The sequence below is a fragment of the Dasypus novemcinctus genome, chromosome 9 (assembly GCF_030445035.2).
Source record: "Dasypus novemcinctus isolate mDasNov1 chromosome 9, mDasNov1.1.hap2, whole genome shotgun sequence".
In the NCBI taxonomy this organism is placed as follows: domain Eukaryota; kingdom Metazoa; phylum Chordata; class Mammalia; order Cingulata; family Dasypodidae; genus Dasypus; species Dasypus novemcinctus.
In genome coordinates, this window is record NC_080681.1 from 86,434,185 (window position 1) to 86,448,296 (window position 14,112).

At 41.6% G+C, this 14,112-nt stretch overlaps 1 protein-coding gene across 2 annotated transcripts in view; it reads left to right on the forward strand.

Moving 5' to 3' along the window:
* ATPAF1 (ATP synthase mitochondrial F1 complex assembly factor 1) overlaps positions 1 to 14,112 on the forward strand; it is a 72,643-nt gene that overhangs the window by 19,000 nt on the left and 39,531 nt on the right. The window contains exons 5-7 of one of the 2 annotated variants that reach the window (XM_058303632.2): positions 5,321 to 5,371; positions 7,763 to 7,810; positions 13,765 to 13,860. In XM_058303632.2, coding sequence (XP_058159615.1) covers positions 5,321 to 5,371; positions 7,763 to 7,810; positions 13,765 to 13,860 — 195 coding nt within the window. The remainder of the gene's footprint in view (positions 1 to 5,320; positions 5,372 to 7,762; positions 7,811 to 13,764; positions 13,861 to 14,112) is intronic. The other variant, XM_058303633.2, reaches the window with a different exon arrangement.

Sequence of the window (14,112 nt, forward strand, 5' to 3'; positions counted from 1 at the left end):
AGTCCATAAATTACATTAGTTATATTTTTCCATATATCACATTCTTAATACCCTATAATAGAACACTCCTGTATTTATATTATTAACCACAGTTCTCATCTACTCCAAAATTCATTGTTTTACATTCCCAATATTATCCTCCAACGAATATTAATCTTCCTAGACTATTCGTTTCAGCCATAGTCACATCCATAAATCAACATTATTTGTTACATTCATTATGTGTTACCATCAAGTCCAACCATTACCATATATTTACATTTGACCTTATTAAACATTCTACATACATCCAGCACCTTCTTCCCCTTTTCATCCCACATTCCATCTCCCACCAACCTATACTTCATAGTACAGCTCCATAATTCAGTGAGACCATACCATATTCATCCTTTTGTATCTGGCTTATTTCACTCAACAGAATATCCTCAAGGTTTCTCCAAAGACAGTGTTTTGACAACAACAAAACAAACAAACAAAAAACCCCAAGAAAACAGGCCGCATTAATAGAGTGTTTTGCCCAGGTCTTAGGTAGTAATAGTACTTTTGTGCTCTCTGTTGGTTAGGCTACACCTTTATTAGTGTGTTTAGTTGGGCCCCACATTTTTAAAAGAATGTTGACAAAGCAGAACAACTAAAGGAGTCACCTGGGCTATGATGCCTCCTCCCAGACATCTATGCCTTTGTTAATGCTGTCATTCCCTGCCTTAGAACTTGTCTCTTATCTCCTTCTGTCCTACCTGTTAATGCCTGTTCACCTGACCAACTCCCTATCCATTATTCAGGATATAGCTCTCCTCTAGTGCTCCTTCCCCAACCTGGATTAAATGCCTCTTCTTTGTCCTCAAATCACCCTGGGGTCTGAGTGTGTCACACTGTAATTCTGTTGAATTGGACCATGAGGGGAAGAGATGGCGTCTTTTAGGACTTAGTCCCCTGTTCCTGGCATATTCGGTAGTATATGTTCAGTAAATGTCTTTCCAGTTAATGAATGACTTTGGGAGTCATTGACATATAGATGGAGTTGCAATCATGGGAGAGAGAAAACAAGAATAATAGGGTACTGGGGCATGAAACCTAGAGAACACCAATGATTGAGACTTAGGAAAGGAAAAGGAGCCAGTGGAAGGAATCAGAAAGGTAAAAGGGTAGTGTCATGGAACAAGGAAGTGTTTTACACTATGTGATGTACAGAGGCTAAGCTGGCTCAGGTCTGATAAGTGATCATTGGGTGTGTTATGAGGGAGCAGGGGAAGGGATGAAAGTAAAATTGTCATGAGTTGCTCAAGTGAATATAAGCTATTTTAAGAAATTTAGTATTTGGTTGACAGTGGGAAAAGTACAAGGAGGGTCAGTGTTGAGAAGGGGATTTTTAAGTTGTGGAATAAATTGGATATATGGGGAGGGTACTGGTAGAAAAGGAGAAATTTTAAAAAGAAATTTGTGATAGTTGATGGCACAAGATCCATGAGGAAATAGAATTAATGGCCCAGATGGGAAAGTTAGCTTTTGGAATGTAATTGCCTTGGGAAATAGCTACCTTCTCACTCTAGAAGTTTCCAAGCACTCACTATATGAAATCATTTGTTGTGGTTCTATCTGGCAGACCAAATGACTTCTGAGGTCCTTTTTGACTGAATTTTATGACTCTAGGACAAATGCTTTCACTTGTTTTCCCAGTAATGAGAAAATATTTATTATATTTGGTTCATATCCCCACATCTGGTCTTCCTTATGTTCATCAGCATGTATTACAAGATAATTAGAGGGTCAGTTTATAACTAGGGTTTGACTTTTTTTTTTTTTTTAAAGATTTATTTATTTATTTAATTTCCCTCCCTCCCCTGGTTGTCTGTTCTTGGTGTCTATTTGCTGCGTCTTGTTTCTTTGTCCGCTTCTGTTGTCGTCAGCGGCACAGGAAGTGTGGGCGGCGCCATTCCTGGGCAGGCTGCTCTTTCTTTTCACGCTGGGCGGCTCTCCTCACAGGCGCACTCCTTGCGCGTGGGGCTCCCCTACGCGGGGGACACCCTTGCGTGTCACGGCACTCCTTGCGCGCATCAGCACTGCACATGGCCAGCTCCACACAGGTCAAGGAGGCCCGGGGTTTGAACCTCGGACCTCCCATATGGTAGACGGACGCCCTAACCACTGGGCCAAAGTCCGTTTCCCTTTTTTTTAATATTATGATGGAAGGTGGGGAAGAGTCCAACTAGTATAGTAAATAAAAGCTTACAGTTCCAAGGCTGTGAAAAATCCAGCTCAAGGCACTGTAAAGAGATGCTTTCTCAGTCAGCTACTGCTGATCCTGATGTGTTGCCATGTGGTGAAGCAAGATGACCACCAGCCTCTGCCCAGATTTCAGCCTTGCCCTCTGGGCTCACCCTTTCCTCTTGCATTCCATGGGCCCAGCCTCTTGAGGCTTCATGCTTAAGTGATCCTGTAATCCTCTCTCTCCTGGCATAGGGCTTGTTTCTTTCCAGGCCTCCCATATCAGTCTCAGCTGTTCTGCCCTCTTTCCAATTTTAGCTGTAAGCTATCAGGCAAATGGTTCATCTCTCCCTGGGGCCTCAGCTGTTTGAAGCTTCTCCTTTCAGTCACATGGCAGGATCAAAAGTACAGAGCTTTTCACAACAATGCAAGGTGTTGGTGGTGAGGTGATGTATGAGACCCCTATATAATGTTATACATGTTTGTTTTGTAGGTTCACAAATTTTACTATACACTTATTGTTTATGTATGTTCACTTATGAATGTTATACTTCAATAATATTTTTTAAAAATTGTTTTTAAATGACAGAGCTCTCTCTTCCCATGTCTGTCTGAGTGTCTGTTTATACAAGACCCAGCAAGAGGGTGGGGATTCAACCTGAGTCAGGCCTGACTGAAGTAATTGAAAAAGCCCTAAAGCAATCTTTTTTTCCCCAAGATTTATTTTATTTATTTACTTCTCCCCCATCCCTCATTGTTTTGTGCTTGCTCCCTGCTCTTTGTATGCTCATCTTCTTTTTAGGAGGCACTGGAAACTGAACCTGGGACCTCCCATGTGGGGGGGAGGTGCCCTATGACTTGAGCCACCTCTGCTCCTGCTTGTTGTGTCTCTTAGTGTTTTCTCATGGCTATTATTCATTGCATTAACTCATTGCATCATATAACTGAGCTAGCTTGTTACATCTGCTCACTGTCTTGTTCATCTTCTTTAGGAGGCACCGGGAACTGAACCTGGGACCTTGCATGTGGTAGGCGGGAGCAACTGCTTGAGCCACATCCACTTCCCTAAAGCAATCTTAATAGGTAATCTAATCAAAGACCCTTCAACTGAATTAGTTTGTAAACTAATCTATCCCAGAGGTATATCTCTTTTTGAGATTCATAAAATAATCTCAAACGGCCATAAGGCTGTAATTAAACATCTCTAAGCTTCAGTTCCCTTGTCTGTAGTATGGGAAGATATTAATACCAAGTTGAAGGGTTGTAGAAGAATGAGATTTTATAATCTACATAAATCGATTAGCACAGTACCCAGGAAATGGTTAAGTTTTTAATAAATATTTACTGTTGCTTTTCATCATCATCATCAGTAGCAGTGGTGGTGGTAGCCATCATCATAGTGGTTCTGCAGTACTTTTGAACTGGTGCTGGCTCCAGTCTCACCTCTTCAATCTGTTTTACACACTGCCACCAGATTCACCTTCCTTACTCTCAACTCCTACTGTGTTACTGTCTGCTCAAAAACCTCCAGTAACTAACTGAAGTCAGAACTCCTTCAAGTGATTCTCAAGGCCCTGGTAATCCAGCCTCAATCTACATTTCTGACCTCATTCTACTCTTTTCCAACATATATTTTGTTCTCTGCTTGTTAAATCCAACAACTCAAGATTTCCTTATTATATCTTAGAGATTTCTGCTTCTGTACCTTTGTTATTTAATGGATTTTATTATAAAAGTTATATAATTAAATTACCAAAAAAAAATTAGAAAATAGGGAGAGGGAAAAAAATCACCATAGTTATACTTCCCCCAGTTATTATTTTGATGTTTCCAGTATGTTTTAAGAACATTTTTTCTTTTATATTATACTTAGATATAATGTATTTGCAATATTGTGTCTTGCTTTGTATCACTTAGCATTATATCATCTATATACTCCATATTTATATTTCTTACTATCATTATTTTTATTGTCCTCCATGCCTTTGCACATGTTACTGTCTCTGACTGGAAAGTCTTCCTCTCCCCATTCTGACTCCCAAAATTCTTCCTGTCCTCCAAAGTTGAGCCCATATGCCTCTTCCTCTATGCAATCTCCCCTGATCATTTCAGTCAGAAGTTATCCTACAAACAGCTATTGTATTTTATACCTCTCTTCAGTATGTGCTGCTTATGCTGCTTCATGATAAGGTCATTTACATATGAATCTGTCTCTTTCACAAGTTAGCAAACCCCCTCTAGGCCAGTCTCTCTGCCTGTGATTTCCCCAATGCCTTATAATCCAAAAATGCTCAGAAAAAAATGCTTGTTGAATGATGGATGATTGTTTGGGAATATTTTCTCCCTTTTGGTATTTGCTTCATGAGGGTCAACTGTGTCCTCCTCATTACTTGGTAGGTCTTCTGATAGGAATGTATCACAGTCAGATCCAGCAGAGCCTATTTCTTCCTCATACAGAAGACTCTTTGGAAGCAGGATTTCAAAACCTGCCTAGAAGGAGATAATAATAGCTAATATTAGCTACCATTTTTTTGTATTGCTTATCCTGTGCCAAACTCCGTAGTAAGCACAAACCCACATTATTTCAGTTAATCCTCACAACATTCCAGTGAGACTGATATTATTGTCATTTACTGGTGTTTGTTATTTAGGGATTTTCAGTGATATGCCCAAGGTAGCATAGCCAATAAGTTCCTGGAGCTGTACTTCTCATCTAGGTCCACCTAACTCCACACCCTGAGCTCTGATCTGAAACACTGCTCTCTTGACTCTCTGAGAAGGTCCTCAGTTGGTTGAGAGGTATGATTTGGGGGAAAAAGGAGAGAAGAGATGGGGGGAAAAAAAGAAAAACATCTTGAAAGGAATGATTAACAAGTCACAGAATCAGTTTCTCTTACAGGAATTTGTTATTAAGAGTTACAGTTGAAAAATCAAAAACCGTGGATAATATTAAATCCTTTTTGTAATCATGTACTGGTATTAAAAGCATTATACTGGATTTCTTCTCCCTATTATTAAATAGCATATTACTTTGAACAGTAGAAGCTGTCACTATTTCTTGGCATAAGCTGGAAAAATTACTGACATGTCACATACACTCTTTCTTTTTGTACAGATTTGGCAGCAGTATTTTGCTTCGAAAGATACAGTCTACGCAGTTATTCCTGTAAGTAGTTTGGAGGGGAAAATGAAAGTGTTCTAGCATGAAGGTTAGTGCTGTAACCTTAGCATGCAGTTGCCTTTACTTTTCCTATGTTTATTGCCTCTTGAGAACTTGTATTTACAGCTCTAAGGATTTTTATTGTGCCCTGAGAACTAAGATTGGAAGCTCTATATGGTATATTTATGGCTCTTGTTTTCCATCTTTCTGATTTAGAAAAGGTCTCTTTGAAGCAAGCCTCTGACAAAGGAACATAGTATAAGTTCATGTTGCCAAGCAGTTTCCAAATTTTTTTATTTCTTTTGGGTGTTTTCCAGCCAAGCTGTTGGGATTTCAAGAACAAGCATAGCGTTCTTCCCTTTTTGTCTGTTGTGACCTATACCTGATTTGATCTGGAGCCTCCTCCTACTCTTTTTTTTTTTTTTTTTTTTTTTTTTTAAAGATTTATTTATTTATTTAATTCCTTCCCCCCCCCGTTTGTCTGTTCTTGGTGTCTGTTTGCTGCGTCTTGTTTCTTTGTCCGCTTCTGTTGTCGTCAGCGGCACGAGAAGTGTGGGCGGCGCCATTCCTGGGCAGGCTGCCCTTTCTTTTCGCGCTGGGCGGCTCTCCTCACGGGCGCACTCCTTGCGCGTGGGGCTCCCCCACGCGGGGGACACCCTTGCGTGGCACGGCACTCCTTGCGCGCATCAGCACTGCGCATGGCCAGCTCCACACGGGTCAAGGAGGCCGGGGTTTGAACCGCGGACCTCCCATATGGTAGACGGACGCCCTAACCACTGGGCCAAAGTCCGTTTCCCCCTCCTACTCTTTTTCTGGCATTTCCCCTTAGCAAGTGGCATTTTCTTGGGTTTTCCCTTCTTGAACTTGTGCTTTTGAAGATAGTCACCAGCCTCTATTTTACCATTGAGGAAAGGGTGCTGCTGGCTTCCTTCTGCTGACCTCCACCATAAGAAAGCATTTGAAATACTGGGTTGTCAGCTAGATATTTAATTGTTCTTCCCTGAAGAAGAAATAGCCCGGGTAAAGTTTATGTCAAGCACACAAATATATACTGGTTTATATGTGTATATGTGAGACTAAAACAGAAACTTAATAGACAGAAGAATAAAGTCAGATCTCTGGTTGTTGTGAGGACATCGCAATTTCTTTTTCTCCCTCTTACACATCTATACCCTTACCCTTTATAAGTTCAACAGCCAAAAGGGACTGCACTTTTCATGATGTTTTAGATCTCTGACCCATTTGAACAGACTGTCTCAGCTTTCCCTCAGACTGACTCTCTGACCTTGTATCTCTGACACAGATTTTTTTTTTTAACAAATCAGTTTTATTGATACATATTAATAAAGCATACAGTTCAACCAAAGTGTACAATCAATGGTATCTGGTAAAATCACATAGTTGTGCATTCATTACTTCAATCATTATTAGAGCATTTTCAATTATTTCAATAATATTAATAAACAAAAAACAGTCAAGAAAATTCTTCACCTCTCAATCTCTCTCTGTTTCCCCTGCTATACATAGCTGCTATTTCTGGCTATTCTTGACCAATTATTTATTTATTAAGCAGTTTTACAGAGATATATTCACATACCATACGATCTATCCAAAATATGTAATCAATGGCTTTTATTTTTTATTTTTCTTTTTTGTTGTTTTTATTTTTTTAATCAGTGGCTCTTAGTACAATCACAATGTTGTGCATTCATCAACACAAAAAATTTTACAACCATTTCATTATTCCAAAAAGAAAAACTCCACATCCCTAAGCATGCCTTCCTCAGCCCTACATAACCAGTAATCTAATTTCATCTTTATAAATTGATATATATTTACTTTTTATGTAAATGCAGTCATACAATATGTTACATAATATATTTAGTTCATAGTAGAGCGATCATACAGTATTTGTCCTTTTTTGTATGGCCTGCTTCACTAAACATAATGTCCTCCAGGTTCATCATGTTGTCATATGCTTTAGGACTTCATTTCTTCTTACCGCTGCATTATTGTCTTTCTTGTGAATACACCACAGTTTGTTTATCCATTCATCAGTTGATGGACACCTGGATTGTTCCCAAGTTTTGGTAATCGTGAATAACGCTGCTACAGGCATCCATCTGACACAGATCTTATGTCTCCTGTCAGGGTTCTCTGGAGAATTTGGGGCATATGAAAGCATCCACTCTTCACACATAATTCTGAAATTTAATAGCATACCATACATCTGGTTTTTCGTCTCTTTCTGTCATAAGGTTCATTTGTAAATGAGGAAACTTAAAAGATTGTTTTAGGTATATATTCTAGAGTTTAGTCTTGGTGAATTTAAATGTAATTGTGGCCTTTTGTATTTTCTTGTTTTGTGAGTTAATTTTATTCTTTTCTCATCTATAGGAAGAGAAGTTTGATTTGATCTGGACCCGGGCACAGTCCTGTCCAACAGTAAGTTTCCAGTGACTATATGAGGAATGCTTCCTAATAAAGCCAAACAAGGGTGTTTTCTTACCAATCCCATCATACTCCATTCTATCTCATATGTTATAGAACTCTGTTTATTTTACAAGAATGCTCATATGTTGATTGAATAATCAGTAAGATTTGCAGCCTAATGAAATCATGTGGGTTTGGCTCAATATATCTCTGACAAGGGAGCCAAGAGTGCCTACAACTGAAAGCAGGAGAATTGCATCTAGCATCCATGTGGAATCTAAGCCCCCTCTTGATATAGATGTGGAGTGGACACAACCATTCTAAGGTCCACAGGATGGAGGAATAGAGTATGGATTGGAGTGGACTTACTGATATTCTATTCATGAACTATTGTGATTAGTAGAAATCGAAGAAAATGTGGCATTGGTGTGGAGAAAGTGGCCATGGTGGCTTTTGGGGTAGGGAGTGGGAGGAAGAGATGTGATGTGGGGGCATTTTCAGGGGTGGGAGTTGTCCTGGGTGGTGCTGCAGGGACAGTTACTGGACATTGTATGTCCTCCCATGGCCCACTGGGTGGACTGTGGGAGAGTGTGGGCTATGGTGTGGACCATGGACCATGAGGTACAGCAGTGCTCAGAGATGTATTCACCAAATGCAATGAATGTCTCATGATGATGGAGGAGGTTGTTGTTATGGGGGGAGGAGTGGGGTGAGGGGGGTAGGGGGTATATGGGGACCTCATTTTTTTTAATGTAACATTAAAAAAACAAATAAAGAAAAAAATATATCTCTGACTTTTTAGCTCTCTGTCACATCTCAACCCTTTCTGATCTGAATCTTAATCTATCAGTATAAATGCATGTTAGAAGGCACCTGAGGCTTTAATCTTTTCATCTTCCTTTAAGTTCCTGTTTTATTGCATTTTCATTTGCAGTTTTGGCCATGCTATCCTGGTAATATGTGCCTGAAAGCAATTATGAGGTTGTTGCTGATATAATGAGCTGCCAGAGACCTAAGGGAAAGGGAATGGTGCAGTTGACCAGCTGACTTGTCAGTAATGATTTCTAGGGTTCTCAAAATTTTTTTCAAACTTAGTTGAGAGAATTTAAAGAAGAACTAAGTAAGTGGAGAGATGTACTGTATTCAAGGATTACATGACTCAGTATTGTTGTTGGTTCCCACCAAGTTGATCTCTAGATTAAACACAGCCCCAATCAAAACCCCAGTAGGCTTTCTTTTTTATCCCCCCCAATCCCCCAGTCTCCCCATTGTCTGCTCTCTGTGTCCATTCACTGAGTGTTCTTCTGTGTCTGCTTGTATTCTCATTAGGCAGCTCCAGGAACCGACCCTGGAACCTTCTGGAGTGAGAGAGAGGCGATTATTCTCTTGTGCCACCTCTACTCCCTGTTCTACTACGTCTTCTTATTTTCTCTCTTCTGTGTCTCTTATTGTGTTATCTTGCTGTGCCAGCTCTCAGCATCAGCCAGCACTCCTGCACAGGGCGGCTTTTCCCATGCTGGGTAGCATTCCCACATAGGGGGTCACTCCTGCGTGGGGCAGCAATACTACGTGGGCTGGCACTCCGTTTGGTAATTGCAGTTAAGGTTTTAAGGTTTTCCACAAACCAATTAGCAAAATATTTGGTTTCTTATCTTTGTCCTTCTAATCAATGCCTGCTTTCGAAAGATCAGCCCATAGTTACTTGCCAGTTACTTTTTTTTTTTCAGATTTATTTATTTTATTTCTTTCTCTCCCCTTTCCCCCCGTCCCCATTGTCTGTTCTCTGTGTCTATTTGCTGTGTTTTCTTCTTTGTCTACTTCTGTTGTTGTCAGCAGCACGGGAGTCTTTGTTTCTTTTTGTTGCGTCATCTTGTTGTGTCAGCTCTCCGTGTGTGCGGTGCCATTCCTGGGCAGGCTGAACTTTCTTTCGCACTGGGCGGCTCTCCTTATGGGGTGCACTACTTGCACATGGGGCTCCCCTATGCAGGGGACACCCCTGTGTAGCACGGCACTCTTCGCGCGCATCGGCACTGTGCATGGGCCAGCTCCACATGAGTCAAGGAGGCCGGGGGTTTGAACTGCAGACCTCCCATGTGGTAGACGGATGCCCTAACCACTGGGCCAAGTCTGCTTCCCATTGCCAGTTATTTAACCAACCCTTAGCCATGGGTGTGGATCCCTGAGAGGGCTGTTTTCCTTTCATGTCTTTTGTCTTTTGTCCTTTCATTATCTTTCTTGCTCACTCTTTCTTTCTGTCTAAATCACTCAAATCGGCCTTGGCTTCACCTATTACATATCTTTCTTGGGTCACCAATGGACTTAAAAGGACTACTAGAGCACCATGCCATTCCCTAGGTCAAGAATTTATAATTTTCTCCCTAATTTCTCTTGTAAACATGATTTGGTTGGGCCCTGTAAAAATCTATCATAAATAGCTTCTCTCATTCCTAATTCCAGTAGAGTGGCCTGACCTTCATCTCCACCCAGTGGATGGGTTTAGGAGTTCTCCAGGTATCATCCAAATAACTCAACATGCTAGAATCAGCCAGTTCATGAGGCAATGTGTCCCTGGGGGATTCTGCAAAGTTTGCAATTTTTGCCTTAAGGCAGGACTGGTGGTGATATTACTCAATTTTTCTGTTTCCCCAGCAGTAGGCTGATTCCATCAGCCCAGCTGTCCCATAAGTGTACCACCCAGTTGTTAGGGATTCCCTAGGTTGTTGCCAGAAGATTTTTTCCTAATTTAGTTAAATCTGTTCTCCAGTAGAATATTCTCTAACAATCATTGTTTCATTAATAGGTATACCATTTAGCACTCCTGCTTATGCTGGATGTTGTACCTGGGATTTAGTTTTCCTCTGTGGAAGGGGCTGAGCCTGAGGATTTTGGTCTCTTCTTCAATAATTTCTATATTAGTATCGCTATCCTCATCTTCCCAGGGGTTCCATGTTTTCAGATCCCAGCCTTTTCTAGCTAACATAACCCAAACCCTTGGTTGCGTTTGTTTACAACCTCTAATTTTAAGAAACAACAGGCCAGTGTCTCCAAGTCTTCCTCCTTGTTATATAACTGTTCAGAGACCTGTTTCTAAAGCAGAGGTGGAAGTCCACTTATCTCTTCCTAGTTGGATTTCCTCCTTCAACCTACAGGTTTCTCTTTCTTGAGACAGTCTGCTATTGCTAACCGTACCACCCATACAATGACCAACCAATTGCTGCGGCAGCACACTTATATTATCTTTGTTAAATTTCATAATCTTTTGTTTTTGGAATATACGTTCTATTTCTTATGGCATTTTTGGGGCATCCCCATACTCGCAAGGAGGTCTGCAACAATCAAGCAGTCAGGCAACCTCTCCCCGCATAGAGGTTGAAAGCCACCTTGGGATTTCCCCTACAGATTCCCAACCCGGCTCATGCTTTGTTCTGACAAATCCTGCCAGTTACACCAATTGTTCTGAGTATAGCGAGGAGGTGTTATAAAACAACAGCTTCCTGGGAAGCAGATGTGGGAGGACCATATGGGAGGACCCAGGTTCGATTCCTGTAGCCTCCTGGTGAAAAAAAAGAGAAAGCATGTCCACGTGGTGAGCCAAGTGCCTGTGCAATGATGCGAGTACCTGCACAGTGAGCCAAGTGCCCACACAAATGCCTGCATGGTGAGCTGAGTGCCTGCATGGCGAGCCAAGTGCCCATGAGAGTGCCTGCATGGCAAGCCAGTGCCCCTGTGGCAAGCTGAGTGCCCCGTGGTGAGCCAGTGCCCATGCTAGTGAGTCATGCAGCAAAATGATGATGCAACAAAAGAGACGAGGGGGCAAGTCAAGGTGAAGCACAGCAGAAACCAGGAACTGAGGTGGTGCAACAGACAGGGAACCTCTCTCCACATCAGAGGTCCCAGGATCGAATCCTGGTGAATCCCAGAAAAAATGAGAAGAGAAGACAAAAGCAGAAAGAGATACAGAAGATCACACAGCGAATGGACACAGACAGGGGGAGAAGGAGGGAGAGGTGGAGGGAAAGGAGAAAAAATAAATAAATCTTAAAAAAAAAAAAAACAGCTTCCTACTGAACTGAGAGAGATACATCAGACCAGAGAAGGCTGGGATAAGACCAGCTTGGCAAGTAAATGAGCATTTATTAAGAGGCTTACATGGAGGGAAGTGGACATGGCTCAACTGATAAAGTGTCCGCCTACCATATGGAGGGTCCAGGGTTCGATACCCAGGGCCTCCTGACCCATGTGGTAAGCTGGCCCACGCGCAGTGCCACTGCACACAAGGAGTGCTGTGCCATTCAGGGGCGCCCCCGCATAGGGGTGCCCCATGTGCAAAGAGGGCACCCCACAGGATAGCCACCCCGCGTGAAAAAAGCGCAGTCCACCCATGAGTGGCGCCACACACACGGAGAGCTGACACAGCAAGAAGATGCAACAAAAAAGAGATGCAGTGTCCCAGTGCCGCCTGACAATGCAAACAGATGCAGAAGAACACACAGCGAATGGACACAGAGAGCAGACAACAGTGAGAAGGGGAGAGAAATCTTTAAAAAACAAAAAAAAGAGGCTTACATGGAGTCCTCTCCGCAGCAGCAAGAGGAGAGATGACAGTTCCAAGCTCGATCATCTGTGCATACTGAGAAGTGGATATTTTATTTTGGTTACTACGTGAAAATGAGGCATAAGCAAAACTCTAGAAGAATGCAACACTTTGCTCAGTATTTTTTTTTAAAGATTTGTCTTTTATTTATTTCTCTCCCCTTCTTCTCCGCCCCCCCCCCCCCATTGTCTGCTCTCTGTGTCCATTTGCTGCGTGTTCTTCTGTGTCCGCTTGCATTCTTGTCAGCGGCATCGAGAATCTGTGTCTCTTTCTTTGGTCATCTTGCCGCGTCAGCTCTCCATATGTGCGGCACCACTCCTGGGCAGGCTGTGCTTTTTTTTTTTTGCGCAAGACAGCTCTCCTTGCAAGGTGCAGTCCTTGTGCATGGGGCTCCCCTATGCGGGGTACACCCCTGAGTGGCACAGCACTCCTTGCATGCATCAGCTCTGCACTTGGGCCAGCTCACCATATGGGTCAGGAGGCCCTGGGTTTGAACTCTGGACCTCCTATATGGTAGATGGATGCTCTATCAGTTGAGCCAAATCTGCTTCCCCTTTGCTCAATATTAAAGTCATATACATTTAGAGATGTTTATCAAGGCATGCAGGAGTGCACATGACTTCTTTGATTACAATCAAAGACATTTATATTGTTAACACAGGAGTGGGAAAGGTCAAATATTTTACTGACTTTAAGATCTACTTATTTTCAGGCTTTTGTTTCCTGAGGCATATCTTGTAACTAGCTGAATCTAGCTTATAGTTTAAGGAAAGGGTGTAAGAGTTGGGGGATGCTAAGTTACCTATGCCACAGGAACAAGTTAATTAAACAGCATTAGAAAGTTTAAGAATTAGAGAATACCCAAATATTCATCAAGAGAAGCAGTAAATTGTGGCATATTTCTACAATAGAATGCCATACAGCAGTGAATATGAATGAGAATTACATTTGTCAACATGGATAAATCTCAAAAGCATATGAAGTGAAAAAAGGATTCATACAGTTTGATAAGATTTACTTAAAAATTTAAAACATGCAAACAATATTTCTTGCTTATGGATTTATACATATAAATTAACAGTGTTAAAAACATGAATAGTCATGACAGACCCAAACATAGATATATGTTACTCTGGAGTAGGATCAGAATGGGAAACAGAGGGAGCTTCAGTTTTATCTCTAATGCTTGCTTTCTTAGACTGGTTGGGAAATACATGATTGTTTGTTATTTTATCATCCATGAATTTCTTAATTTTAGAAAATGTTTTAAAAACCAAACATTGAAGAAATAGAGGGAGTGGTATAGGTGTTTGGGCATAGAGCAAATGACTTCAACCATTCACTTCTCTCCTTTTGTATCTGTTTCCCACAGTTTCTATGTGCACTACCAAGAAGGGAAGGTTATGAGTTCTTTGTAGGACAATGGACAGGTACTGAACTCCACTTCACTGCACTTATAAATATTCAGGTAGGTAGCTTGTGCTCTTCCCCTAGAGAAGAGAGGGCCTAGCCCTTGGTTGGACTAGGAACTGTTGATGATGCTCAGGGGCATAGAATATCTATGAATTCTCAGGAGTATTTACTGTGGCACTAATGAATTGGTATGCTTTGTGTGTTGGACTTACTCTAAGTTCCTAGTTTTCTGGGTCCCACTCAGTATCTAGAAATTGGAAAAGCCCCCAGGACACCTCTGACTACTTCTGGCACTCTCCTGTCTCTT